Source organism: Lates calcarifer, linkage group LG16_LG22, assembly GCF_001640805.2.
Source record: "Lates calcarifer isolate ASB-BC8 linkage group LG16_LG22, TLL_Latcal_v3, whole genome shotgun sequence".
Classification (NCBI taxonomy): domain Eukaryota; kingdom Metazoa; phylum Chordata; class Actinopteri; family Centropomidae; genus Lates; species Lates calcarifer.
This window is the reverse complement of record NC_066848.1, coordinates 22793664-22820570: the sequence shown is the minus strand read 5'-3', so window position 1 is coordinate 22820570 and position 26907 is coordinate 22793664. Positions and strand designations below refer to the sequence as shown.

Sequence of the window (26907 nt, the reverse complement as noted above, 5' to 3'; positions counted from 1 at the left end):
GAAACATTGTAAGTTCAGCATCAAACTTCATTCTTTTACTCGCCAAGAGCCGTCTCCAGCTTCTACTTCTAACATTTCTTTTCCCCTACTGAAGTTAGCATGCTAGCCAGCTAACCCTGGCTTGACTCATCACTTTCCCATACCGAGTCACTGTGGTCTCCAGACTGCCTTGAGGGACCAGTGCTGCTTGTATTGCAAATGCAATGATGGCTGAAGTTCTTGGCAAGACTGGTACATTGACAGCTGTTAATGCTAAGGTTGGCTATGTAGCAACAGCAAACTTACAAAGCTCATTAACCTGATTAAGAAAAAAACATACATTTAATAATCTAAGGTCCATAAGTTCAGAGGTCTGGAACAATAGTACTTGGGATTTTTCAACCAGTTTCACATACAGAAATATGTTATAACAATGTTATTGCCTATGGCAGCCTAGATAAAAAAAATTAGGAGCTTGTAAAATAAGTTCACAACTGTCAGATTGATAATGAAAACTATTACCCACAGGCTTAATGTCTACTTTCAGCTTTACACACACACACACACACACACACACACATATATATATATATATATATATTCAATTTCAATTCAATTCAATTTTATTTATATAGCACCATATCACAACAACAATGTGTGTGTGTGTATATATATATACACACACACACACACACACACACATATATATATATAAAATAAGAAAATACATTTAAGAAAAAAATGCTGAATAAATATGGCAAACTGCTCTCCTTCTCTCACTCTCTTGTTGTGGCCTGACCGTCAGTCAGTCCGTTATTTCGGTAACAGAGATCCTGGGCTTGGCTGTGGAATGTACAGCTGTCTGGCATATGGATAATACTAGATTTTAATTTCTAACAACCCTCCCCCTCTCCCTCAAGGAGCAGGAAGAGGAGAGAAAGGGGAGGAGGTGGCAGAAATGGACTGCAAAGGTAGATGAGTGTCTCTCTTTTTTAAGTGGAACTGGAGGTACAAAACTCAAACCATTTTCAGTCAAAAATAAGAGTTTCTCAGCTTTATCACTATCACAAAGACACAGGATGTGCCCACCCTTCCGTCTGTAGTTTTTATTTGTGATTATAAAGACTATGCCATTTAAATATTAATCTCTGATTGGGCCATTGAGCAGCAGTTTTCCTTCTTATTTTCATTTTCTATACGAATCAATTCATGCAGAGGATAGAGCTATGTCTGACCATCTCTGTAACTTTTCAAAGATAACGATCCAACATTCACACCTACTTCAACCCGTGATTGGTCAGCTGTGTGGAGGTGAGAAAGTAAGCAGGGTCTGAACCCCTCAGCTCTTTTTTCCATTCTTCACACGACTAATCTTGATGCTTTTCATGTCAACAACCAGGTGCAACACTATGAATGTCTTCCAGGAGGGACTGTCTGAAAATGTTCTCCATATCCTCATATTTAAACAAGAGCAGAAAAATCACACCATTCAGCATCTTAACTATCTTTCCATCAAAGTGAAACAAGTAAACATTTCCAGGAAAACACTTGAGTTAATTTTGTGGTTAAAAAAAAAAAAAAAAAAAAAAAAAGGACTGTAACTTTGGACATTGTATCTGTTCCATTTTATCAAGTTTAGAAAGGATCTTTTCTTCAAACTGATCTTCATATCTGCTACAGCTGACTAGCTTATTTTCTACCCAGCCTGCAAAACCATATTCTACAGGCTTGTGTTCAGACTAGTTCAACAAGCCATGGTACCAAACAAGTTCTGCGTCCATGACTGTAGATAAAACATCTGTGTATGTGCTGTTGACTGTCACTTAGAGACACCACCATGCTGGTGATATAACGGTGTCATTTACTGTTTTATGCAAATACAGAGTGGAATAAAATGCTTTGTTTGATTAAATGCAAAGAGACTGAATACAGCAGCTTACTGACCAGTGAATACACAGACAGGATGAACCTCCATGACACAAACATACATTAAATGTGAATTTTTATCTGTTGTGAGCTATTTTTCCTATCTTTAGGGGGAGGACAATTCACAGTGCAGAGATAGACGCTGTTGGAAGATTACTTTTAATTTTAGTTGGAAACTATTGCACAGTTTAACATATCCCCTGATCAAACACTGACCTTGAAACAGTAACAAAAACAGAGACTTCAAATGAGAATATGACCTGTTTTTTTAAATGAAGTCACTTTATATGGGATAAGAACATGTTGTAACAGGACAGGATCTTTTTAGACCCAACTTAGAATAGAAATGATCCTCTGAACTGCACAGTGCTCCTATCCATGTCCTCGGATACAAAACCTTAACACAAAGAGAAATATCTTATCACTCACTGGTAATTAACAAATTTAACTCAACTCTACCTGCGATGGTTTGTTACCCAAAAAAAAAAACCCACATCTAATCAACACTTGGACTGACTACATTGAAATATTAATTAAGTAAAAGTAGCTAAATATAATTCAGGAAGTATAAAGAGGTAAACACACTCAATGGAGAAAAATGCACCCTGTAAATGCTGCACCTTTATTTATTATTAAACTATTATTATTGTAGGTGGTTGAGATGGAGCGAGGATTATTGTCTTGATTAATCAGTTGATTAACACAATGCCTGTTTTGTCAAAATGGAAACATGAAAACATGAAATGTCTGAGAATTCTGTGCGAAAAATGAAACCGATCAAAATGGTTGCATATTAATTTTCTGCCTATCAACTATTATTTCCTCTTTACTTGTATTTACTGTTGGACTGTTTAATTTATAACAAAGCATCACATTTTATAAGCACTACGATATGTTTTGTAAGCGAAAAAAATCTTCATTTGAAAAGTAAACAGAGCTGTCAGATAAATGTAATGGGATAAAATTACAATATTTGTTTGTAATGGAGAAGAAGTAGAAACTTGCATGAAAAGAAATCAGTCAAGTAAAGTACAAGTACCTCAAACTTGCACTCAAGTACAGTACTTGAGTAAATGTCCTTGGACGCATTCCACCACTGTGCGTGACTAATCCTTTCAGCATGTAGGTAAAGCAACAACAGAGTGAGCATCCAGATTAATTCAGACCACAAAACAACTGGGAGAGTAAAATACGACTTTGTTTACTATAAGCAGGCAAACACACCAACTTCCTGCTTAGACTGAGCCCCACACTGACCCACGATCCACTCATGTTCTGGTTGCTGACTGTTTGTCCAGTCCTCTCCATCCTGATCACCTTTAACACTGATACCAACAGGAGCTAAGCCTTTCCTCATTTCACCCTACAGCTCACTGAACTGTCCTGGTTTTTCCTGGAAACTGAACCAGCTGATGGAGTCCATTTGGTTCCCAATCAGAACATGAGTTAACAAGAGGGCTCCTGGTTTATATTAATAAGGGGCTGCAGTCATGAGAGCTGGACAACACACAAAAACGTACAACTGAGGTTTTGTTTGTAAAGCTGCTAACTTATACCAGTAAAAACATTGAAAGCTCAAAAAGTGAAAACTCTGACCTTTGTGCTTGAATCGTAAAAGCACTGAGCAGCTAACATTAAAGCCACAATCAGTGGCCCAGCCCCCTCCACCTCAAAACACAGGATAGATGATGTTATCAATCTTTAACTGATTGACAGGGAATTTAATACCTGGACTAACACTATACTACAAATTGTCTAAAATGGATGATTAATGTTGTCAAAACATGAACATTGTCTCTGGACTCTGGGAAACTGGAACAAACACTTATTATTATTTTCTGAAATTTTATAGACTAAAAGAATGATCAACAGTCCTAACTGTGTGTGAAAATTACCTGTAGACCTGTAGCCAATTGTAATCGACTGGCTACTTTAACACTGGATGATACTGATTATAGAGTGTAGATATGTGCTTAAAATAAAGCGACTTTTGTGGAAATTTGGAAATAAGTTCATGACATAATCATCGTCATCCAGCTACAACATGTAAATTCTGCAGCTGCTAGCATGTTTTACTGCTAATACTTGTGCACGTCTACTTCAGTGAAATTACAAATGCAGGACTTGTAGTAGAGTGTTTTCATAGTCTTGTACTGCTACATTTACTGAAATGAAAGATCTCAATATCTAATCCACCACTGTTTTGCATAAAGGACATCAGTAACAGATATGTAGACACAGAGGGATAAACAATACCCAGAGGTGGAGGAAGTATTCAGAACTTTTACTTAAGCAATAATACCGATACAACAATGCTGAAGTACTCTGTTACAGGTAAAAGCCCTGTACAGAAAGTTGAGAACACAATCTGGAAAACGTACTTAAGGTATTGAAGTAGAAGACTACACTATTATATCATTAGATTTCTATAACTCACATTAATGTAAAAACAGGATTTTACTGTTTTAGTTGCTTCAGGTGGATTTACCTATTCTGTGCAGGACTAATAACTATTTATGAAATGGATTAATCTGCTTCAAAGTCTTTGTTTAATCAAAATAAATAAAAAATAACTAAGGAGCTAGAATCATGAAATGTTTGGGTTTTTGCATGAAAAATTATCAAAATTGTTGAAATTTTTCAGCTGTACGTGTATTTACTGTTCAGTAGTTTCATTTTTGTTGAAAAATCATAGTTTACAAACTCTTCGTATGTTTTGTAAGCAAAAATCTCTGTTAGTAAAGTAACTGCAGCTGTCTGGTAAATGCAGTGGAGTAAAAAGTCCAAGGTTTTCCTCTGAAATGTTGTGGAATAAGAATAAAGCAGCATGAAAGCAAACTCAAGTAAAGTACAAACACTTTGAATTTATAATTCAGTAAAGTACTTGAGTAAATGCAGTTACATGCCACAACTGGTGATCGAGAAAGGTTTGCAAACACTGATTATGAAAGACTAAAGAACAATATGAAAATAACAAGATTATCTGAGACTTTCACCAATAAACACCATAAAACTTAAAGCTGGTTTGGATTTGTTTACTGGCAAAGTTAGCAGAGCACGCTAACTAGCTACCTCAACATTAGTAACATAATATTTATCAGTGCTTTAATGAAGAAAGAAACTAAATTAACGTAATAAAACACAAAGAACAGGAGTATTTACAGACCTTTTAACTAAACATGTTTCCCTCGTTGAACTTAATAAACTATCGTAACATTTCTGCAAAAGTCAACTAAAAAAGTTAGCAGAAACAAAGACTGCTAACCCAAAGTTTAAACGTTAGCTAGCTCGTATCGTATACATTTAATGAGAATAACGTGACTACTGATCAAGAAGGGATCAAAATCGATATGTTTTGACTGAAGAGTGTGCTCTGTCGTGTTAGTATACGCTCAAGCTTTACTATAATTACAGACAAGCTATGTAAACTATGCAGCAGTTAGCTAACCGAGGAATGTGGCTAACAAGCGTTCAACAGTGAATATCTCCACAAAAATGCAATAAAATGTTCCTCGATAAACAACTACAGAGTGAACTCAAGTATTGGTGATCGGTTAAGGTGTGTTCGTGGTAAATTTTGTGACTTTAACTAGCAAAAGCCCAACTTGGCGCCGCAGCAAAGGTGAAACAAACTTTTTTCCACGACAGCAGCCAGAAGGATGCGTCTATCCCCTGGCACCGACACATACGCTCTAAAATCTGATCGCCGAATCACCGACTGTTTATGGTGATTTGTTTCCACAACTCAGACATGTACTCTATTATATAAATCAAACACACGCAATAAGTTTCGAAAAATAGTAACAAAGCCTGGCATAAAGAGCAATGTCGGTTTTCACAAATGCGACAAATCGTAAATACAAAAGAGTGCGTCTGCCCCGGAACATAGACGAAGCCCAAAAGTCGGGATCAGACCCGCAGTCTGGGAGTGAAGTTTTGGATTGACCCTGCTTTACCTTTCTTTCCTCCCGCTTTCTTCACTTTCTCCCGTGTACGTGGCACTCCTTTCGACGCTATTTCATTGCCGTAGTTCCAGCCCAAATTTCCACCGGTACTGCAGGACATAAAAGCGTAATTTCCTAGCGTTTTTTGTGTAGCGTCTTAGGCGTCGTACTTCTCAGCTCCCCGCTCGGCCGCTCTGTCGATCGGCTGTTTGATGGTGGAGGAGAGCAAATACCAGCCTTACAAAGATCGTCTGTAACTGAAGAGGTGACTCCCTCGGTGGTTCAAAATAAATCCCCGAGTTTACGGCCGGCAAGAGTCAGTCTGCTGTATGACAGTTTCTCTCACAGGATCAGTCAGTCAATAATGTCTCACTGCATTGCCAAAGTGAGAGTCAGACAAAGGGACGTCTGTGCTTTTACTCTGCAGGGCTTACAGACAATATAAATGAAGATAAACAATAAGATAACAGAATAAAATATAAAGTAAAAAAATATAAATACTGTACTCAGTAGCTATTTAACAAAAAATAAATAGCAAGAAACAAAAAAAAAAAAAATACAGACAATATATGAAGAGTTAACTGAGTAAATATAATGTTTTAAATCAGTGTCTCACAATGATTTTTTTTTTCAAGTTTTACCTCTTTGCATAAGCATATCACTATATCTCACCGCTGACACCATCTCCATGACAACTGTCCAAACTACACTCACTGATGAAGAACTTGTGTTGCAGGTAAAAAGGTCTAGTAAGAGGGCCTTGAGTTAAGATTGTTTTCTATTTAAATGTTTTTGATCTCGACAAAGCTGATGATGGATCCACAATGCAATGCAAATTTTCAGTTTTTTTTCTTTTTTCCAAAATGCCATCAGGTCAATAATAAACCATAAATCTTTTTTAAAATTATGAAATGGTATAATTTCCTCCTCAAAAAAATCTAATTGATGTTTACTATCTGAAATCTGAGCTCAGGTTTGCTCTAATTAACATTACTACCAGTTAAATTCAGTTATGGATACCAGATTATTCCTCTGTGTAATAGTATTGTTACTGGACAGAGGCTGAATAAAGAGGTCACACTGAAAAAGAAGTGTTTTTGTTAAATACATCATTAATATTTTTACCTATAGATATTCAAATACCCTTACAGATATCTGTGTGATATTACATCAGCTTCTAACATAAACCTACTGCCAGAAGCAGACAGTAGAATTACAGAAGAATTCAGTATTTTCCAAGAGACTGCGCTGTATCGAGCGCGGACTGGTTTGTTTTTGTTTCCCAACACGGTGGCGGAGTGAGAGCTCTTTAATTTTTACGACTCTGTGCTCCCAATCACTATAACGCTGTTCAGTCCCGCAGAGAAACCTGCAGGCTTTTATTTTGAAGTCAAATCTAAAAGCGTTTCAAGCGCCCTCTGGTGTTAAAGGAGCGTCAGGCCTGCTAACTTTACAACTACTACTACCTCCACCAATACTACAACTACTACTGTCACTACTATCACTACTATTAATAATAACAAGAATTTGAATAAACACAAATCTAACAATAACAACAGACTAATAATAACAATAATAATACATTTAAATGTTAATTTCCCCATTGTTGTAAATTTCCCCATTGTGGGACTAATAAAGGATTATCTTATCTTACTAATCAATCTAAAGATCTACAGTGAACAAGAGTGACGAGTTTTGGTGTGACAGTGACTTGTGACAAATACAGACAATGTTGCAACACTGATATTAAACTATTGTCATTTCTGTGAAATTGCGATCTGTGAGTCAGTTACAGAAAACTGTGACTGAAACTGAAAGAGGAACTTTGGGTAAATGTTTTGTTGGATGATACATACTAAAAGAGAGGAGAGGACTTTTATTTTATTCTTAGTAAAATGATTAAAGCTAATCCTTTTGTACAATTTTGTACAAACAACATTAATATTGCTGCTGGACATTACAATATAGATGTTGTTTCTACAGTTCACAAATATCTCAGTAAAATTGTAATGTTACAAGAAAAACTACTTGTTTCAAGAGAGAGTTGTATGTTCTGATTAGTTTGAGTAGACTGGATTACACCTGCATGTGTGTGCACAAAAGGTAGAGCTCTGTCTGTGCCTAGAGGGACTGAAATCTGAAAGTTTTTCAGAATTCAGACTTTTTATCCTGTGAACTTATCTTTTTTCAATCATTTTAAAAATAAATTCTGATCTTAATGACACAGTTAAGACTTTAAAATACATATTATTTTTTACATATAAAACTAATCCTCTTAAATCAGGGATTTGTAGGTAAAAGATTTGCCCAGTAGATAGAGTTTGAAAGATTCCTGTTGTGACTCCTAAACCAAGGTCAAACAGAAATTTATTTCAGCTCTTTTTTTATTTTTTTTTTATTTCACTGGCCCATTTACATATTTTTCTTTCCAAACTAATTCAGGTCATTCATATTGGACAGTCTGAACATCTTCATTTTCATATCTGTTCTTAGAATGTGGCTCAATTTCCTAGGTAGATACAGAGGAAGTGGGTCCAAACTCACATGTTATTTATCTTTTTACTGTTTAAAAAAACACCTCTAACAAACAATAGCAACTTCCCACTTACAGTGTTGACTGCTGAACATCTGGACTGAGAAATTATCATTATATATACGTATTTTCTCTTCTTTTTCATTCTGTATTGTGTTCTTTCATAAATTTCTATATTTCTTGTTTCATAGTTTCTGAGCTTTTGTACATTCTTTAGTAAATAGTTTTATATTGTTGTACAGATGTTTTCACTTTAACTTAAATCTTGAATAAAAATCTTTTGTGGTAATTGTATTTTCACTGTATATTGTACATGTATATGATTGTAATACAACAGAAAACCAAAGCAAATTATAATTTTTCTTATGAGCAAACAAATATACTAAATCCTGTCAGTTTAACTTGAGGATTCCTGCAGGAAACAGTAAATATTCATAAACAAACAAATGTTTTCAAGTGTTTGAAGTGCAATTTATTCAACTTGCAACACAAATATTTAAAACTTGTTAATCAAATGTAGTAAAGCAGCTGGACCTCCAACAACTAGGAGAGTCTTAATGTAACTTCAGCTTCTTTCATTCCTTCCTTCATTTCCTCAGTCATAATGTGACATCGATAATGTTTCACTTACAGCTCATTGACACCAAAACCAGTTCAAACTCTCTTATTAATGTTAAACAGTTGGGTTAGCACGTCTCTCTTGTCATGACGTGGTGTCACAAACACAAACTAATACTGACGTCGCCTCGTTCGACATGCTGTGACAAACTGTGACAAAGTGTTCTGCATGCACACATTCACTTTCTGAAAAACACACACACACACACACACACACAAACTGTATAAAATATTCCATGTAAAAACTGTACACCAGCACACAGACTCATCAGACCTGGCCGAGTGTGTGTGCCAGTCAGACAGAAACAGAGTGGCCTAAGGCACAGTACACTGCAGGGAGACGTGTCTGAACACTTTAAATTTCCCCACAGAAACTTGTGTCAAAGTTTTTTAAGTTCATCTGAAAAGTTCCTCTGCTCTAAATCATCTATTCAGTGTATGTGAGGCTCTGTTCACACTGCAAACCTTTTCAAAACCAGGATGTGTTTAAATTGCCTGATACTGGTGAACTGGTAAAAACATTTTTATCTTCTTTGTGTGCTCCATGATTTACTCCTTCACACTTGTAACGCAGCACAAATCAGTGTACCAACGAAGGATCTGAAATGGATCATGCCTTATGTGCAGTCTGTGCAGTTGAAAATTCAAAATTTCTTTATAAGCCATTGTAGCTCTACATGTACACATGCAAATGCCTCAAGATCTACTGATTCACTCTTCTATATTACGTCATTATGTGACTATAGAATGTACACAATGTCACATTTAGTTACGTGCACGCAGCGAGATATGACTCTAAATACTGTAGCAGAATAAACACCAGCTATACATAATATAAAAACTAGAGAATTATATAATAACAACCCTCAGGACTGTGGCTTAAAAAGCTATGAGAGAGTTAAGGTAATGATAAATCATCTATGTTGCCCTAACTGACCCAAGAGATGGACTGCACCACCATGTTTACTGGTATGTTGCATTTTTTTTTAGACATACATAATTTGTATCTTATGGACGCCCCACAGTCTCAAAAGATAATATTTTTGTAGCTCTTGTAAGCACAACATACAAGAAAATAAATAATCTTTTGGGACATTAGGGGCTACATAGTATCCTGCGGTATGGTCTGCAGTGTGAATAGAGCCATTAAGTGGCTTTGTACTGAAAAATGCCACTGTAATAAACATTCAAGCCTCTATAGTTCAGAACATTTACAGTGTAATTACAAAAAACCCCATCATCAAAATCAACACTCAAAATACACCTTGTGATGTCAAACATTCACTGAGACAAACATGAATTAAACAACTAATAATCTGAAGAGCACTGAACGCAGCAGTGACGATATATTAGCTTTGAAATAAATATCACACAGTCAAAATAGTCAATAAATATGAAATTCAAGGTTATTTGCTGCATTGTAACACCTAGTGTATGGGAAGTCAAAAAGGGATTAGTAGCTACACTCCACATCACATCTTCAGAGACCATCATCGCTCTGCAGCAGCCTCACCTGAGCAGGTTCACCTGGAAAAACAACTCCAAATACATTGAGATAGCGCATGAGGGTGGGAAATAAATCCACACTGTTGGTACTTCATATAAATATATCTGTCTATGTGGAGGTGATATGTGGCTGTTCAAACTTTTTAGTTTCATCTTGACAGAGAGCAGCAGATGTGATCAGTTTGGGTTCATGTCAGTTACAATATTGTAATATAACAGTGACATATTTACAAAAGAGAAAACTGCTCATGGAAGCTAGGAAAAGACCGTCAAAGTTATCATGAGGTTGAAATAAAGTATACGTCTGCCAACTGCATGTGTGAACAGACACTCAGTGCAGCATAGACAGAATGTTCACTGTCCACATCTGCGTTTGTTTTCAAGAATATCAGTGCCTTACATCTGCAGGAACAGACAGACCCAGGAAACCCAAAACAGAGGAATCATATTAGCTGTGTCACACCATCCAAGGTTCTATAAGCTGATCATGGAGTACAACACAGCAGGCTCTGCAGTCAGTCAGGAGTCAGTGATACAAATATGTCTCTTGAATAAACCATTGTGAATGAGGAGATGAATAGATTTCACTGTGCCACATTCTCTTGTAGTATTCACACTGTATCACTGTGTATGTGGACTTGTTTTTCATATTTGAGCACACAGGTTAACCAGCTGGAATGAGGCTGGTGAAAAGTGTCACCTTTTTGTGTTTCGTGTTATATTCACTGCCACTCTCACTTCTAACTACATGTCAGACTCAGCTCAGATAAGGCTTCTTCATGTGCGGCTAAGCTGTTCAGTTCACACAGCTGCAGTCAGACCACTTCATTCCAGACCATCAGCAGATCTGCCTGAATCAGAGTACAGACCAGGCCCAAGACTGGTTTCAAGACTGGAGTCAGGACTGAGAGTAGAGGCAACTATGTTCTCTTTAAAATCAATGCAAGAAATAAACCACTTTTAGGCCTCACTGTTGTAGTTTCTATACAGTCTATGGTTTTACATTGTAGTGCTGAACCAAACTTTATTTTTGTTGTTTTTAAAAGATAAAAAAAAAAAAGTCAAAATAGGCACCAAGACAAGTCCAAGATATGATGAGAACAATATTCCGGAGACAAACTACAGCTGTGCAGTTTAACTTCTGAAGTCTCGAGTGAGGCACTGAAATAATTATAGAATTTTATCATGTTAAATTATGAATGATGAATCATAAAATTTTTGAAAGCAATTATAAAAACTAATTGAAATCTAATTTGAGAAATTATAAATTCAAAGTAAAAAAAAGAGTAACATAACATTTTTAAAATATAAAATATATTTCTATTTTCTTAAACGAGAATTGCATTTCTTTATTTTGTCTATAAATAATAAAATATTAATTTAATGTTTTGCAAAATACATTTTAAAAAGGCTTAAATGAATACATTTTAAAATACTTTATTTTAGAATTAGTTTTTTTGATTTATTATTTTATAATTGTTAAAATCTATTTCATTTACATTTATGCAGTTATATATACATACTTATATATTATATATATATATATATATATATTATATATATATATATATTTATATTTGTGTGCGTGTGTATGTTTTTTAACATTCATTGTATTATTTAATTATACTTAACACTGAAAAAGTCTACTCTTATTTCATTTGGCACACTATAGACTCCATACAAACCTTCCCTGTCTGAACTGAGCAGCACGGCGGTCACATAGACACAAGTAGTTTCTGGTAGAAAACATAATAAAAATAAAACTACAGTACATAATAAAGTGAGCTGGATGGACAAGAGAAACATCATTACTTTGTTTTTGCATAAGTTCCTGTTTTTGAAGCAGAATAATCAGGCAGCATTGTTTTAAACATTAATATTAATGCACAAAAAATGTCTCAAACCAAAGTGTATTTGCATAAAGAGTGTTTACACACATCTGTAAAAGTTGTTGGCTTGTTTTCATCGTTGCAGTCGGTGGTGGTGAGCGCTGAGGCAGCAGACCCACAGGTAGTTGGCGGGTTACACATTGATGGCGTGAGCATGCTTCTTACACAGAGGCTTGTCTTTCTTTGAGTAGAAAGGCTGGCCCTCCAGGTTCACATGGCAAACCTGCCATTGGAGCAAATATGACAGTGATTATAGTGACTGCAAAGAACTGAAGTCCATTATCTGTGATCCATCAGGAACATCTGCGCATATCCAAGAGTTGGTTCACCCAAAATAAAAAAAGACCTAGTATAATGATATGATTGTAACTCCTGGCTCAGGATGAATATCTGTTTAAACTAGTCTTGGCTGTGAACAAGAAAGCACATGGATATGGCTGCAGCCAAAATCCTCCAACAAAAAACAACTGGCCTGCAACTGTCAACGAAATAATGGGATGTTAAATCTGATCTGTACCCTAACACTGTGATATGATTCTTATGTAAAATACTGGAAAAATGTAACCCATTACATGTGCCGGTATAATTTTGTCTATGTAAACCCCTTCTTTTTGTCCAAAAATCTAAAATAAGGTTTCACAAAAAAAACAAAGACAGAGAAAAACACCATAACAATTTGTTATATAGCTGAACAGACTCCTTAACTTATTTTACAGCTTGAATGGTATCTGTTTCTAATTCTTACCGCACAGACAAAGCAGGTGTCATGCCAGGTGTGACCTAGAGCCTCGATGAACTTATCACCAGCTTCAACTGGGAAGTCACAGCCATGACACTTTGTACTGAAGAGTGCAATATAATCTGAGAAAAACAAACAGAGCCAGAGTTAGTTTGAACAACCTTTTTAAGTTCATTCTTTCTGCTTACAGACTGACCTCTGACCAGTCTAAAGTTAGGTAACACTACTACTACTGCTACTACTACTACTAATAATAATACATTAATTGAAGCTGTATAATTAAGGATAGAACTGTTTTAGTTGATAGTTATTTGTTCAGATGTTATATCACCTTTTCTTTTTTCTTTTTTTGTTATTTATCAGGCTGAAAACAATTAACAAGAATAAATCTGACACTGGTTTGATTTACAGTCAATGTCTTCACTTGTCAGTGTGGAACTAAAATGTCCTTATTATTCTCTGACGTATCTCACCTACCAACAGCAGGATGGCTGTAAGAGGGAGTCACTGATAAATGTGTCTTGTTTCTCACACTGAGGCAACAACTGTTTTACTCTTCAGTTGGTTCTTCAGATACATTTGATCCATACGTGTCCTGGACAATGAGGGTCATCGTACCTTTCTCACAGTATGGCTCTCCATCCTCCATGTGGAAGAGGCTGTTTCCGAAAGCTTTGCCACAGGCTGCGCACACGAAGCAGGTGGTGTGCCACGTCTGCCGCAGAGCGTGCATCACTTCCTGCAACACACGACACACAGGCCTGAGTTTAAAAAACGCTAATGAACCAAATCATTTGTGTGCTGGTTAGGACTCAAAGCCTGGTCCACATAGATGTCTAAATGATGGAGGGTAGTTTTAACAGGGGAGGAAAGAGAATCTAAGACTTTCTATCAGCGATGGGAAAAAGCCGGCTATAAGAAGTTCTGTTTTATCAGTATTTAGCTGTAGAGCTGTGATGATTATTCAATAAATCAAACCTGCCACACACAGAAGTATGATCCGTTACACTTCACTCAGGTTATAATGCACCACTGTAACACAAGCAGACAGGTGGAGAATCTCACCCCCATGATCTTGGTGTTGCAGCGGGCACAGGTCGGGGCGAAGAACTCCTCGTAGCAGTTCTCACAGTAAACGTTGTTCTGTTCCTCCACAAAGCTAACATCAGCCAGAGACATGTGGCAGTAGTGACAGTTGAACTCCTCGGGGTGCCAGGACCGGCCGAGGGCCACCAGGAAGGGGCCCCTGGAAACAACAACAACAACAACAACAACATGTTCTTTTCATTCTGCTTCAGGTAACATGTTTCCATCATTTGGTTTAATTTTGTAGCATTAGACATCCAAAGTAAATGAAAATAACAGAACTACTATACAGTAGGTTTGTCTAGTTAATACAGCATTTCCTGAGAAAATACATTGTAATTGTAAAATTAATCCAAAATCAAATCTAATTACAATTACAATCCAAAATTAATTAAAATTAAAATTCCCTTAGTTAAGCTGTAATGTAAAAACAGACACCTTAGTCTAAATCAAGGTGCTTGGTATTGATAACAAAAGATAAGGTAATTCAGTCATCAATTTAAGGTGCTACTGAGATTGATCAGAAATATTTTGGATGCAAATTAATTATATGAATTAATTATAATCAAAGTCAGTGTTGAAGAATGATCACAGTAGATAAATAATAGACCAAGTTTTAAGGGGTTTTAACAACACAGGTATATCTGAGTTCATACACCACCTTCATTTTTCAATCAAGGTGCACAGTTATTCATATTTGCATAATATAATAATTTAATGTGTTGTTTGCTTAAGGACTTTTTATGGAGTAAACCCGTTAAGATCTACTACATCTGGTAACTTGAAAGCATCCCAGAATTTCTCTTTAACCTAGAAATTAAAAGACAGATTTCATGTTATTTGGTAAATATTTTAAAAGATTTTTTCACCTTATAAGGCCTTGAATTTTGCAGATATGCCACTGAAAATATCCTAATATATTAATATTAATTTGTATGAATTAATTTATTCACTCTACTGCATATCCCCTAAATTTCTGATTAAAAATACCTTCATTACATCATTAATATGGGTAAATTAATGTAATTCTAAGGTAAATATTTAATATTATCACTTCATATAGACATTATTATTTTGTACATCCCAACCAGTGTACCAGTGTAGCCCAGCAGAAGCACAGCAGCTACAGGAGGTGAACTTCTTAAATAATATACAAATTAAATCACATAGTGTCATATTAACTAAATTAGACGGCTTCTGTACAGTAAAAAGAAGACTCAGGTGTAAATTACCTGATGACACTGTTGCAGGCCCCACACAAGGGTGTACGGCTGCTGGCGGCGAAACCTCTCCGCCCTCTGAGCCACACCCCTCGCCACTGGAGAGAAAGGGGCAGGGCTGGGGGTAATGGGGGCGGGGCTGGGAACAGGAGGTGCAGCAGGGGAGGGGTTGGGGATGTAAGCTGGTGGAGGAGGGGCAGCCTGGGGCAGCGGCTGCACCTTCATGGTGGTGGTGGTGGTCTTACTCGGGTCGAACTTATCGGCGAAGTTGGTGTCGGTCACCCAGGGGGGTCTGTTGGAGGAGGCACCAGCAGGTGGAGGTGGGGCTGGGGCGGCGGCTGGAGGGCGGGGCTGAGGAACTGGAGCTGGTGCTGGAGCTAGAGGTGAGGAAAATATTAAAACAGCCTGTAGTGGATCAGGAGGCAAAAATAAATCTGCACTTTATGAATCAGCTCGCAGGTGTTCTCACCAGGCTGGGAGGGGTATATGCAGGCGGTGCTGACCACTTTGGGAGGGGCGGAGCCAAGAGGGATCTGAATGGAGCTCTGCTGAGTTGGTGGGGCGTGTTGCATGGGGGGCTGATGGTACTGCTGTGGCATTGGCTGGTACTGCTGTGGGGGTGGGGCCTGTGGAGCCTGATGCATGGCAGGAGGCTGAGCGTACTGGCTGGAGAGGGATGAAAAGTAATTGATCCATCACTGCTTCTAAGCTGCATGCAGTGTTTCTCCACTGTGTTCAAATTCAGTTCAGAAATGTTATAACAGAAGAAACATCAAACAGAAATCTTTTCAGACTTTGTCATGCAACTTGGTTTCTGCAGTTGAGTTTCAGCCTCTGCCATAGAAGGATTACTGAGTGGGTCAACTGGCAGAAATATATACACAAAGGGCACAAAAGGTCACTGCATAGTTTGAGTATGATGTGACTCATATGCTATGGCCCTTGAAGTCATCAAATCTCAACCCATTTGAACACCTGTGGGAGATTTTGGACTGATGTGTTAGACGGTGCTCTCAACTGCCATCAACAAAACACCAAATGAGGGAATTTCTTTTGGAAGAATGGTGTTCTATCCTTCCAGTAGAGTTCCAGAGACTTGTAGAATCAATGCCAAGTTGCATTGATGCTGTTCTTGCAGCAAATAGTGGCCTAATATACTTTCCAAGACACTTCATGTTGGTTTTTTCCTTTTAATTTTACATCCCTATCCCTGGTCAATCAGTCATTTGAAAACACAGTCCTTCATTTCAATGACCTTTATCCTGTAATAAGTAACAAACAGAAGTTTGATTTTGTGAACTGCAAGTTTTCATGATCCTGCAGTTGTAACTCACAACAGGGACCAAGATGCATTTGTAGCTTTAGCATTTAATACCAGTCTAAATACTGACCTGGCTCTCTTCCATGTATCAGACATTGAATTGCTGATTGTCCCGTCAAAGACAACACTAGGTTACATTTTAACACATCAGTGTTTACTGGGTGGTGTACATCTAACTCTAGTATATACACATAATATACAATGGATACACAACAGCAGGTTAAAGTTTTTTTTTAAAGCACACCAGTGAAACAGAACATGAACCCAGCCTGAAAAACACTGTTAGCACAGACAGCCTCAATTACAACATCTCCCTTCAAAAAAGACAAGTCACCTTCATCAACTTAACAAACAGCGGTTTTGTAAGAAAGCAAAGGAAAAAAATTAAGTATACGTTAAAGCTGGAATTTCATCCTTTAACACCAGTTAGGACAGCTCATTCAGCCCATTATTCAGATGATGAAATGATGAAGTTGTTATGTCTCCAGCTGAGCAATGAACCAACAGCGCCATGGTTATGGGTCTAATTCCCATCAGGGTCACCCATTTTAAAAATGAAGGCTTCAGTATGCTTCAAACAAAGTGTTTGTTGGCTCGTCTACAGCATCTGAAATGTCAGTGGTGGAATCAGATGTGCCAAATATTTGTGACTTTCTGAAGCAGACAATCTGACAATCACACATTTCTGTCACTTTTCATGTGAACAACTGTGTGCAACTCTCATGGGAAATTTTAATCAAATGCAGCTGGACTTAGTTATTGTCTAGGAAGACGTTTCACCTCTCATCCAAGAGGCTTCATCAGTTCATGCTCGTATCTGACCAGTCTCAGCCTGGCCTCAGCCCAGTTGTATTCGATTGAAATTTCCCTTGAGATACTATGACCTGGATGAATGAGAATATTCACAGGCCTGTGTGCAACTCTGAATTTCTTTGAGTTTGAAATAGGCCTTTCCCACTAAAAGAACTTGCCAACCCACAACGCTGAGCTTCACATAACCTGAACCTTTCTGAGCTTGTCATTTGTCCTAATTTGTGCTCTCCATTGTTCTTCCTTATAAAAACATAAAAGCTATTGATTTGAAGCACACTAAAGCCTTAAATCCACTCATGGTACTGCAAGGAGTTTAAGAGAAAGAAGCCTCCGTTTAATGGCAGGTGGTGTGTTATGTAGCACAGAAAAGGAGGCAGCATGAAGTGGACTAAACGCTGGCAGCATGTGGACTTTAGCACTTGGATCAGCTGCAGGGACTTGTACCTGGAGACTGCAGCTTTGTGCTGGAAGCTGTAACCAGCGGCAGACTGTCGCTTCAGGCTGCAGGTGTAGAGACGACAACAGCAGAGGTCACCATGACGATTTACAAACTGTACCTCAGGTCACCTGTGCCTGCAGGCTGTGGTCAGCCCAGAGCAATACCTACTACTGGTGAAGCTTGAGTGAAATCTGTTTACCACATTTGCTTTTCCATGTTTGTTCTGTTTCTCAGTGTTTTATTGCAGGTAAACACAGACAGAGTTGGTAGAGACCAAAAACAACAACAAAAATGTGTTTCACTCAGTTCACCATGACCACCAACAAAAAGACACTTTAGCAGATGTTGAGCTTTCCCACTAGCGCACAAACGCAACACGTCTGGGCACAAACTCAAAACATACTGGATATTCCAGACCCAGATCACACTCAAACTCACACAAGTAAACAGGTGTAAACACACACTCGTATCATAGCTGACATCAAACACACAACAGTCACTTAACTCTATGGAGAGCCAAGAGGGTCACTATTTCACCATATGTCCCTCATGTGTCACTTCAAAATGATTGTGATTTTTTTAAACTACCCTGAATGAGATTTATTTTCTGTTTTATTTGCATATTTGCATGCCCCCAAAGATTTTTGTGATATTTAACAATTCACAAGTCAAATTTATTGGTTACCTGTGAGGGGCGTGGTCAGGTGAAGAGGGGGCGGGGTCCAGAGGCTGCACTGCAGCCATAACAGGTGGAGAGGCAGAGGCGGAGCCGGCACAAGCTGGAGCATGCTCAGTAGGGCTACAGCACAGTAAGGGGTATTAGGTGCAACAGTAAGAGAGAGAGAGCAAATCTGGGCTGGAACCGCACAAATATATACAGTATTATATACATTTATATATTTACAAATGTAGTCCTTACCAGTCTGCATGCACATATGTATATATACTGTATATATACTGTTTATACACAGATCAGATTAGTTAAAGCCTTGAAAAGGTAGAAAAGATAATCAAGCTTGTTACTGTTCTCATGCAAAAATCAAAATGCTCGATATTGCTCAGGTTGATGTGAGGATGTTGATAAAATGTGATGCTTTATTTCTCTTCATTTGACGATAGCAAATAACACCAAACACAAAACCCCAACGCTTCCTTAATGTTACCAAGTAATTTCCTCCATTATTGAGCCTGAAAGGTTATTGACCAACCTTTTTTTAAATCTCAATAATCATCAACTTTTTCCCCCAGTTATTTTGTGATCAGAAACACAATCAGTGGCTGTATTATGTTCAAAGGCAACATTTTCTTGAAAGAGTTAAGTGCATTACATTTCTTTCACAATGTATTTGCTGTTGCAAACCAGTTCAATATAAATTTAATTTCAAGCAGATGATTTAACATCATAAGTCACTGGCTTCACCTGATGAAGCTGTTTCTGTGTCACTGTACTAAATGAATCTTTTGGGACCATTAACATGGTGCTTTCCTGCAACAGGCTGAATGGACAAGCAGGTTGAAAGACAATAAGGCTCTTCAAGCTCAGTAACAAATGACTACAAATTATGACTCAAGATGGAGGAGTTACAGATAAACCAGAGAGCTTCCACATACTTAAGAAATTAAAACTGAGAATCACACTCAATACTTATTTTGGGTGGTGATGGTAGAAAGGTTTGGCCTTTGCGTCTGGTGCATTCTTAGTGCCAGTCCCAAGCCTGGATAAAACACCTATGCCAAATCAAATATGTAGGACGGTCTTCTGTGGCAAACCCTAAGGAGAGCAGCTGAGAGACGACGACGACAATGACTCAGCAGCTGTTTTCAAAAATGGACAAAATCATAGAGAACGGCCACAGTTTGTAAAAACTGAGCCACCAGCTGTAGAAATCTGATTAGTGGCAGTAGATAAAATTTGAGAACATATGATTTGTTAGTTGAGATCATTTGTTCTGTATTTTGAAAGTCAATTAAACAAACATCTTATTAGAACAAGAATCATTAGAATCATTATTTAATTATTTAAAAAAAATTCAAGAATTTGACAAGTCCTGAACCAGACGTTGTTGTCACATTTTGCAGACTTTGTTCCTGTTTCCACAAAAATAGGATGTGACAGAGACTTCAACCTCCACTGATGACATGTGAGGTCACTTTGGGACTTGATAAACTGTATTTTGACACATAAAACATTAGGGTGGCTCTTTAAAGGCAAACATCATATGTTGTTTTAATTCAGTGCAAATAAGTAAGACTTAAATAATATGACAGTTGAACAATTTTGAATTTATGGCCGTTGTTTATTTTATCATTTTCATTTATTTTTATTAAGATAAGTGTTGACATGTATAAAATGTTTCATTCCCTTGTATCTATTTATTTGTTACTGTCCTCTCTATTTGACTGTTTTTGTTATCTATTTCATTGGTTTCATTATTGCATTTTCATCATTTTCACATCTTTTGTGTATTTGTTTCAGATTATTTTACTGTTTACTTTTCCACTACCTCACTATCAGCTTGTCAGTCATCTGTCGTTGTTGCATGAAAAATGTTGTATAAATAAAGTCTGATGGACTGACTGAGTTTTCCTCATCAGAATGAGGTGTAGAAGGGGATAAAGCTCTTAATCAACCTCGTCTGAACGGCCGTGTAAGGGGAACTCTGGGACATAAAACCCATAGATCATTAAAATGATCTGTGCGAGTGGTTTGATAGCTGAATCTGAGATGAAATGCATCATTAAAAGATACATATTTCTCTGGAGCAGCCGATTCTGTGCCTCAGTCTTAGCTGAAGCTAAATGTGAGCAGCTTCTGTCAGGACGACATAGAGACAAAAAGGAAAAACCACAGTCTCTTTATTGGCGGATAAAAGCTTGACCTCTGCTCCTATTGATTCATGTTGAGTCATTGGTCGGTGTATAGAGTCTGACGAGGGACCAAGGCGGGTTGGGGGTTTTGGGAGGGGGGGTTATTTGGCTGTATTTCAGGAGGAAGCAGCAGGGATCGATTGTGCATAATGGAGGGATGATTAAATAAGTATGCGGAGAGGAGAAAGCTCCATCCATCAGGGTTGCGACAGGCAGGAGGGAGGAGGAGGGGTGGAGGGTTAAAAGGTTTGTTCGTCCTCTCAGAGACTAAGCAGACCTCCACACTCTGATATACAGTGTCTGTTACACAGCGCGACTTGTAGTGCTACATGAGGAAAGACTGAAACACCTAAACAACAACAGCAGCTATAAAATAAGGAGAAAAAAATGGAGACAGCAACAGGACAAATGAAATGAAATAAAAAAATCTGCAAAATCAGTGTCTCCTCTCTGCATCCAGCTGATTACTTCAGGACAGATGGGTTCATTAGAACATCCTAAAAACTAAATCTAACATTCACAGAGTTTCTCTCATTTGCTGAATCTGGTCCTTCCCTCAGATCAACATTTAACCCAAAAACACTTTCTACAACCAGGCTACATTTGGTTGTAGATGTCTGGGTTACACACAGCTATAGCTTCAACAGCATTAAAACAACTGTATTGTATATCTGGCAGTAGATCCTCCTACAGGTTACAATGCATAGTGTAGTCTTTACTTAAAACTTAAAGCGGACAACAGCTGATGTGTGTTATTGCAGGCTGGAGAAGCGACAGGAAAACCAAGTGTGGTCCTGAACATCACATGTCTGCGGAGGAGCAGACTGTCATGGTGGTTTCTGTGTCCCCTCCCTGCAGCGTTAAAGACTCAAACAAAAGCAAAGTGCTACATGGTCAAACATCACGTCAGTTGTTTTCAGAAAGTTTTACGTCGTTAAGAGCTATTCAAGATCAAGTCTTTTGTTGGTGCAGTATCTTAAAAGAGAAGGTTTCATTTCTCATGCACATTGTTCCCCCATCAGTTCTTTTATAACTTGAATCATATCCTTCCTGAATTTGATGTATTGTTTTGTTTTCATGTTTGTGCCTGAAACAAGTCTAAGAACCACCTATATTATTCACCTGATAGTTATCTAAACAAAGTTCCATGTTTATATGAATACATTTAACAGGTTTAAAAAACTTAAAAAAAGAAAAAAAAAAGAAAAACTATTTTTAATGTACTCAATATATGCAAATAACTTTTACTGGCAGTTGTGTGAAGAGCTTTCTGTATTTATTTTATGCAACTCCCTTGTGTTATTTGATGTTATTTTTATAATTTCCTCCTGTTTATTGTTTATTTTGCTGTTTGTTATATTTGTCATGTGTATGTTTGCTGCAGTACTTTACTTCCTAAAACTAAATTTAAATTGGTTTTTGGAGAGGTAAATTAGGATGTGTCCTGTGTGTTCAGTTTACTCAGCTCTACTGCTCCTCCTTTTGGTAAACTCAGCTCATTACATGTTATTTCTCAAAGTTCATCAGCATCACCATATTCAGCCTCAGCCTTTTTTTCTGTGTTTACAACTGAACTACACTGATTTTTCACAGCTTGTGTCCCAGATCTCAAACTGTAACACAGGTGACTTGTAACTAAGTACATTTACTCAGTCCAGAAGGCAAACAGTGCACTTATTACTGAACTACAATTATTCAGTCACTTTAGTTACTTTGCAGGTTCAGATTAATAATGAAAAATATAAAAATTACAATGTGTTATTTGAGGTTAATATATAAGATAATTCAGAGCTCTCCTAGCAGTATATAAAGTCATTCCAATCTGTAATATTAAGTTACATACATTACTGCATCAATAATTGTAATCCAATAATATGTGACATATGATATATGAAAAGGGCCATTCTGAAAAATGAGTTCTTTTACTTTGGGTAATTTAAGTATATTTTGATGGAAATTTACTTAAGATCTAAAATCTTATATTATATTTCAACAAATAACTGCTGCATTATATATTGAGCTATAATGTTATAATGATGGTTTCATGTCGAGAACCTGCAGGTTATTGTAAGCTCAGTGTTGGTGCAATTATAAAAACAAAAAAATAGCAAAATAGGATTTAAAAAAAAACCCTACATTTTAAAAGAAACCAGCCTGATCAGTTCAGAGATACATGTAGTTTGTTTGTGACAGGTATTGGATTCATTCATTTCATTTCATGTTATTTCACAGTTTAATGTTGTTTGACCTCCCTCTGTGCAGCTCTCTGTCTGTAACCTCAGTACCAATACAATACAATACGAGTGCTCTGTGTGATTGTGGTTTTTGTTTCAGAATGAATGTGCTCTGTTTTCCAGGATACAGCAGTTTATCTGTGAGCTGGATGAAAGTTACAGGGATTATTTTCGATGCTGACATGTTGGCTTACTGAAGTGCTGTACGTATGAAGAATGGAGCCTGATATAGAGGCGATCTTTAGGCTTGAGGATTTTTATGGACAGGGCAGTAGGTTGAAGTTGGGGGGGGGTTGTGATGTGTTGGAAGGCCGGGTAGAGGTGGATGGGGCGGGACAGAGTGAACAGGTGAGGAGCCGGGGGTCAGCAGCTGTCTAATGGAGCCCTGCTGCCTACCTGCTCCTCCTCAGTGCCTCCTGCTCCTCCTCCTCTGGTACTGTAACAGAAACAGAAGACACACAGGAGAGGAGGTGTTAGTGAGCATCCTCAGTATGCTTAGTTAGAAAACTTCAAGTCATTTCAAGTTTAAATATCTGGAGGAAGAACTTTAACTTAAGTAAAATGACTAATGCCACACTGTAAAAACTACTGAGTAAAAGTCCTGTATTGAGTAAATAATAAAGTAGTCAACACAGAACAATGGCCCCTGTGACTTTAATAAATTATATTGTTACATTATTATCACGACCATTGTAGCTGGTTGAGGTGGAATTGAACTATTTGAACTATTTTTGTATATGACTGTTAATGATTATATTAATTATTATAATCACTCATTTTATAAATGAATCAATTGATTATTTGGTTTGTAAAAATTCTGAAAATAGAGAGAGTTGCTGTCACAACTACCCGGAACCCAAAGAGACATTCTTAAAATATACTGAAGTAATTCCAGTGGATAAAATAAAAGCAGGAGCTGGAACCATGACGCTTTTGTTAAACATCAGTGTTATGTCTAGGTGTGAAATACACATATATATGTTTTACATTTAACCAAAATCACAATTTTTTCCCCTAACCAAAGTTCTTTTGATGCCTAAACCTAACCACAGACAGGACCCAAACCCTGGTCTCTGATGTGAATGTCATTTGCTTCGTACCCATCACACAACTACTTCTGTCTGACTCTGCAGTCACTGATAAATCTAGTGCTTCATTGTAATGCATCATTCATTGACTGCACTATCCTACATGGGTGTAGTTTTGACATTTTGGTGACGCAAAATGTGACACTGACACAGTGGACCGATGTGTCTATTACAGGCTTTGGTGTGATGCTGGGTTTAATCATTTCAGCTGTGTATGTTTTTACTATTGTTTTATTTGTAACAAAGCTTCACATTTTACAAGCTCTTCATGTTTTGTAGGCAAACATTTTAATTTTTAAGGAAACTAAATCTGTAAGATAAATGCAGTGCAGTAAAAAGTACAATAGTTCAGTAGAAACTGGCATGAATGTATCTTAAATTGTAATTAAACATAACAACATCAGGAAAAGGAAACTCACAGGAATCAGTTCCGGTCATGTGGGCCAGGACCCGGAAGGACTTGGACTGCATGTTAGTGCTGCGGCGGCCCCATTCGCCCAGGTCCGGGTCCTTCTCTGCGCTCTGGACGGCCTGATAGACCGGGGAGGCGCTGTCTACAAGACGATCTTTAACTGGGAGAGTACTGCAACCACAGAGATAGGCCAGCACATCCAACCCCCCCCCACAAGAAACCACAGAGAGTCAACACCAAGACACTAAAGCAACAGCTTTAGTCCCAGGAATGAATGAAAATGGGGAACTGTATGGACCTTTGGGAACTTAAACTGGTACTTATTGGTTGAAGAGGGTGAAGCTTTGGACCTTAAAGTGCTAAAATATTTACTGTCTGATATCCAGAATGACACAAAAGCAAAAAAAAAAAAAAAAAAAAAAAAAAACAGATGAGGAGTAAAATAAAAATAAAGCAATATGGAGCTGGTATTGATTTGATTTTGCATGAAATGAAGATGAAGGTGGAGAAAACGGAAACTGTGAGGAACTAAAATCTAGAATGATAGGCTCTCACTATAAATGAGAAATAATTTAAAACTCATGACCTCCACCAAGGATAGCAGCAAATGTTCACAGGAGAACATGAGAAATAGAATGTTTTACCATGTTTTAGATTAGATTTTTCTTTGTTAGAAACAGAAGGAACAGATATAGACCACCAAAAGAGGGAGAAGAGGGCTCAGAACATTCAGTTTTTATCATCATTTTGACCAGTAACAGACTTTCTTTCCCTCAGTCTGTTAAAGAAAACACAGCTTTTTTCATCTGTTTAGTTTTGTATTTTGACTCCGTCTCTCTCTAAATGAGAGTTTGATGAGAGGATGAGAAGACTGGGAGGAGGTGGAGGATAACTGTAATACACAGGAGTGTAATTGGTTTTTCAGTGAAGCTCGTCCTCAGTACGGCTGGGTGGTTTTGTTCGGGCTAACGTTTCAATTGGAGCAGGTTTATCGTGGAGTAAAAATAGAGCTGCTGAAATGATGAATGGGTGTGGAGATGTTTGGAGCAATATCATTTTTCCTCTGAAGGGAAAACAAGAGCGGTTTTTCAACAGATGCAATTTTCCAACAGGATGGAAAATTGATTGTTAGTATAATCTGCAGAAAAATAAAAGAGGAATAAACAGTAGTTTTTTCCATGATTGCCATAACACCACACAATCCAACTACGTTTGTCTCTAATGACAAACGAGAGGGCCTGACAACCCAAGAGATGAATCTTCGTAATGTTTAAGAGAAAGGAAAACTGAAAATAAAAAAAGGCAAGATGCAAAAGCCAGTCTCCAGACAGAGAGCATGCATGGAAAGTGAGTCAACAGTCATATATGTTTTGCTTTTTGACCTGAGAAAGATTCAACTGGAATAGAAACATCCATTGAAATAAGTGTGCAGATGTTACCACTGTAACTGATCATGACATGAAGTAGCAGGACATCAAACTTGGAGGAGAACTTGGAGTTTTGTCTGTATAATTGTATTCTGGAACTCTTCATTTATCATCCAAACTGGCTGACAAGTGACTGACCGTTGATAATATGATTATCTACCAAGAGGAAAATGTGTTGCACTGCCAGAGATGCACCAAAGCTAAATGAGACTTACTTCTTTTTGGCTTCAAGATTTATGGGAAAGTGTGTGACATAAAATCTGGAACGCTGGAAAGCTTATTTAGTGTGAGGTTTGAGACTACTGTCAGACATGGAGTGATGCAGAGATGAAGCATTTTTGTGGGTCAGCATCACCCTGTCTCCCTGAACAGAATCAGAATCAGAATTAGACTTAATGCCAAGTGGTCTGCACATACAAGGAATGTGTCTTGGTATATTGGTGCTGAAGAAAAACAACAACAACAAAAAGCCAATGGTATTTTTTTCACTTGCTTTTGGAAAATAAACTCTGTGAGCATTACAAAGTTAAGATACAGCAAGATAATCTTCACAAATGAACCACTTTTATGATATTTGAAGCCTAAATACAATCGCCATAAGTAAAAAGCTAACATTGGGCTATAGATGAACACCACGGTCACCACCAATCTTCTTAGAAAGTTAGCAATAATTTAGCACGAGTGTGAACAAGGAGGCTGTAAAAGTGGACTGGCGATTGGTTTTCCTATGCTGTGTTATGACATTGAAAACCTGTGTAGTCTCATTTAGCCACATGTTAGCAACTGCCTTCTTAAAGAGACGTTTCAAGTTAAAAAAAATTTATGTCCTAGAATAACATGTGAAAATGTCTTAAGCTTGTGTTAA

At 37.5% G+C, this 26907-nt stretch overlaps 2 protein-coding genes and 1 long non-coding RNA gene across 3 annotated transcripts in view; all 3 read right to left on the bottom strand.

The window, feature by feature from the left end:
• The window catches only part of bmpr1aa (bone morphogenetic protein receptor, type IAa), a 52523-nt gene extending 46452 nt beyond the window's left edge, over positions 1-6071 (bottom strand). The window contains exon 1 of the mRNA XM_018694612.2: positions 5862-6071. The gene's annotated coding sequence lies outside the window, so the exon portion shown is untranslated. The remainder of the gene's footprint in view (positions 1-5861) is intronic.
• Positions 6072-12309: 6238 nt separating this feature from the next.
• The window catches only part of LOC108895698 (LIM domain-binding protein 3-like), a 48862-nt gene continuing 34264 nt past the window's right edge, over positions 12310-26907 (bottom strand). Inside the window, 8 exon segments of the mRNA XM_051076571.1 lie at positions 12310-12618; positions 13141-13256; positions 13753-13873; positions 14200-14380; positions 15453-15505; positions 15507-15817; positions 15910-16106; positions 18019-18075. Of these exon segments, the coding sequence (XP_050932528.1) occupies positions 12529-12618; positions 13141-13256; positions 13753-13873; positions 14200-14380; positions 15453-15505; positions 15507-15817; positions 15910-16106; positions 18019-18075 (1126 nt within the window). The 3' untranslated portion in view covers positions 12310-12528.
• LOC127143399 (uncharacterized) lies at positions 18705-24993 on the bottom strand. Its single transcript, XR_007814772.1, has 3 exons — positions 24623-24993; positions 23512-23551; positions 18705-18812 (listed from the first exon to the last, which is right to left on the bottom strand). It is a non-coding gene; the product is annotated as an uncharacterized LOC127143399 (long non-coding RNA).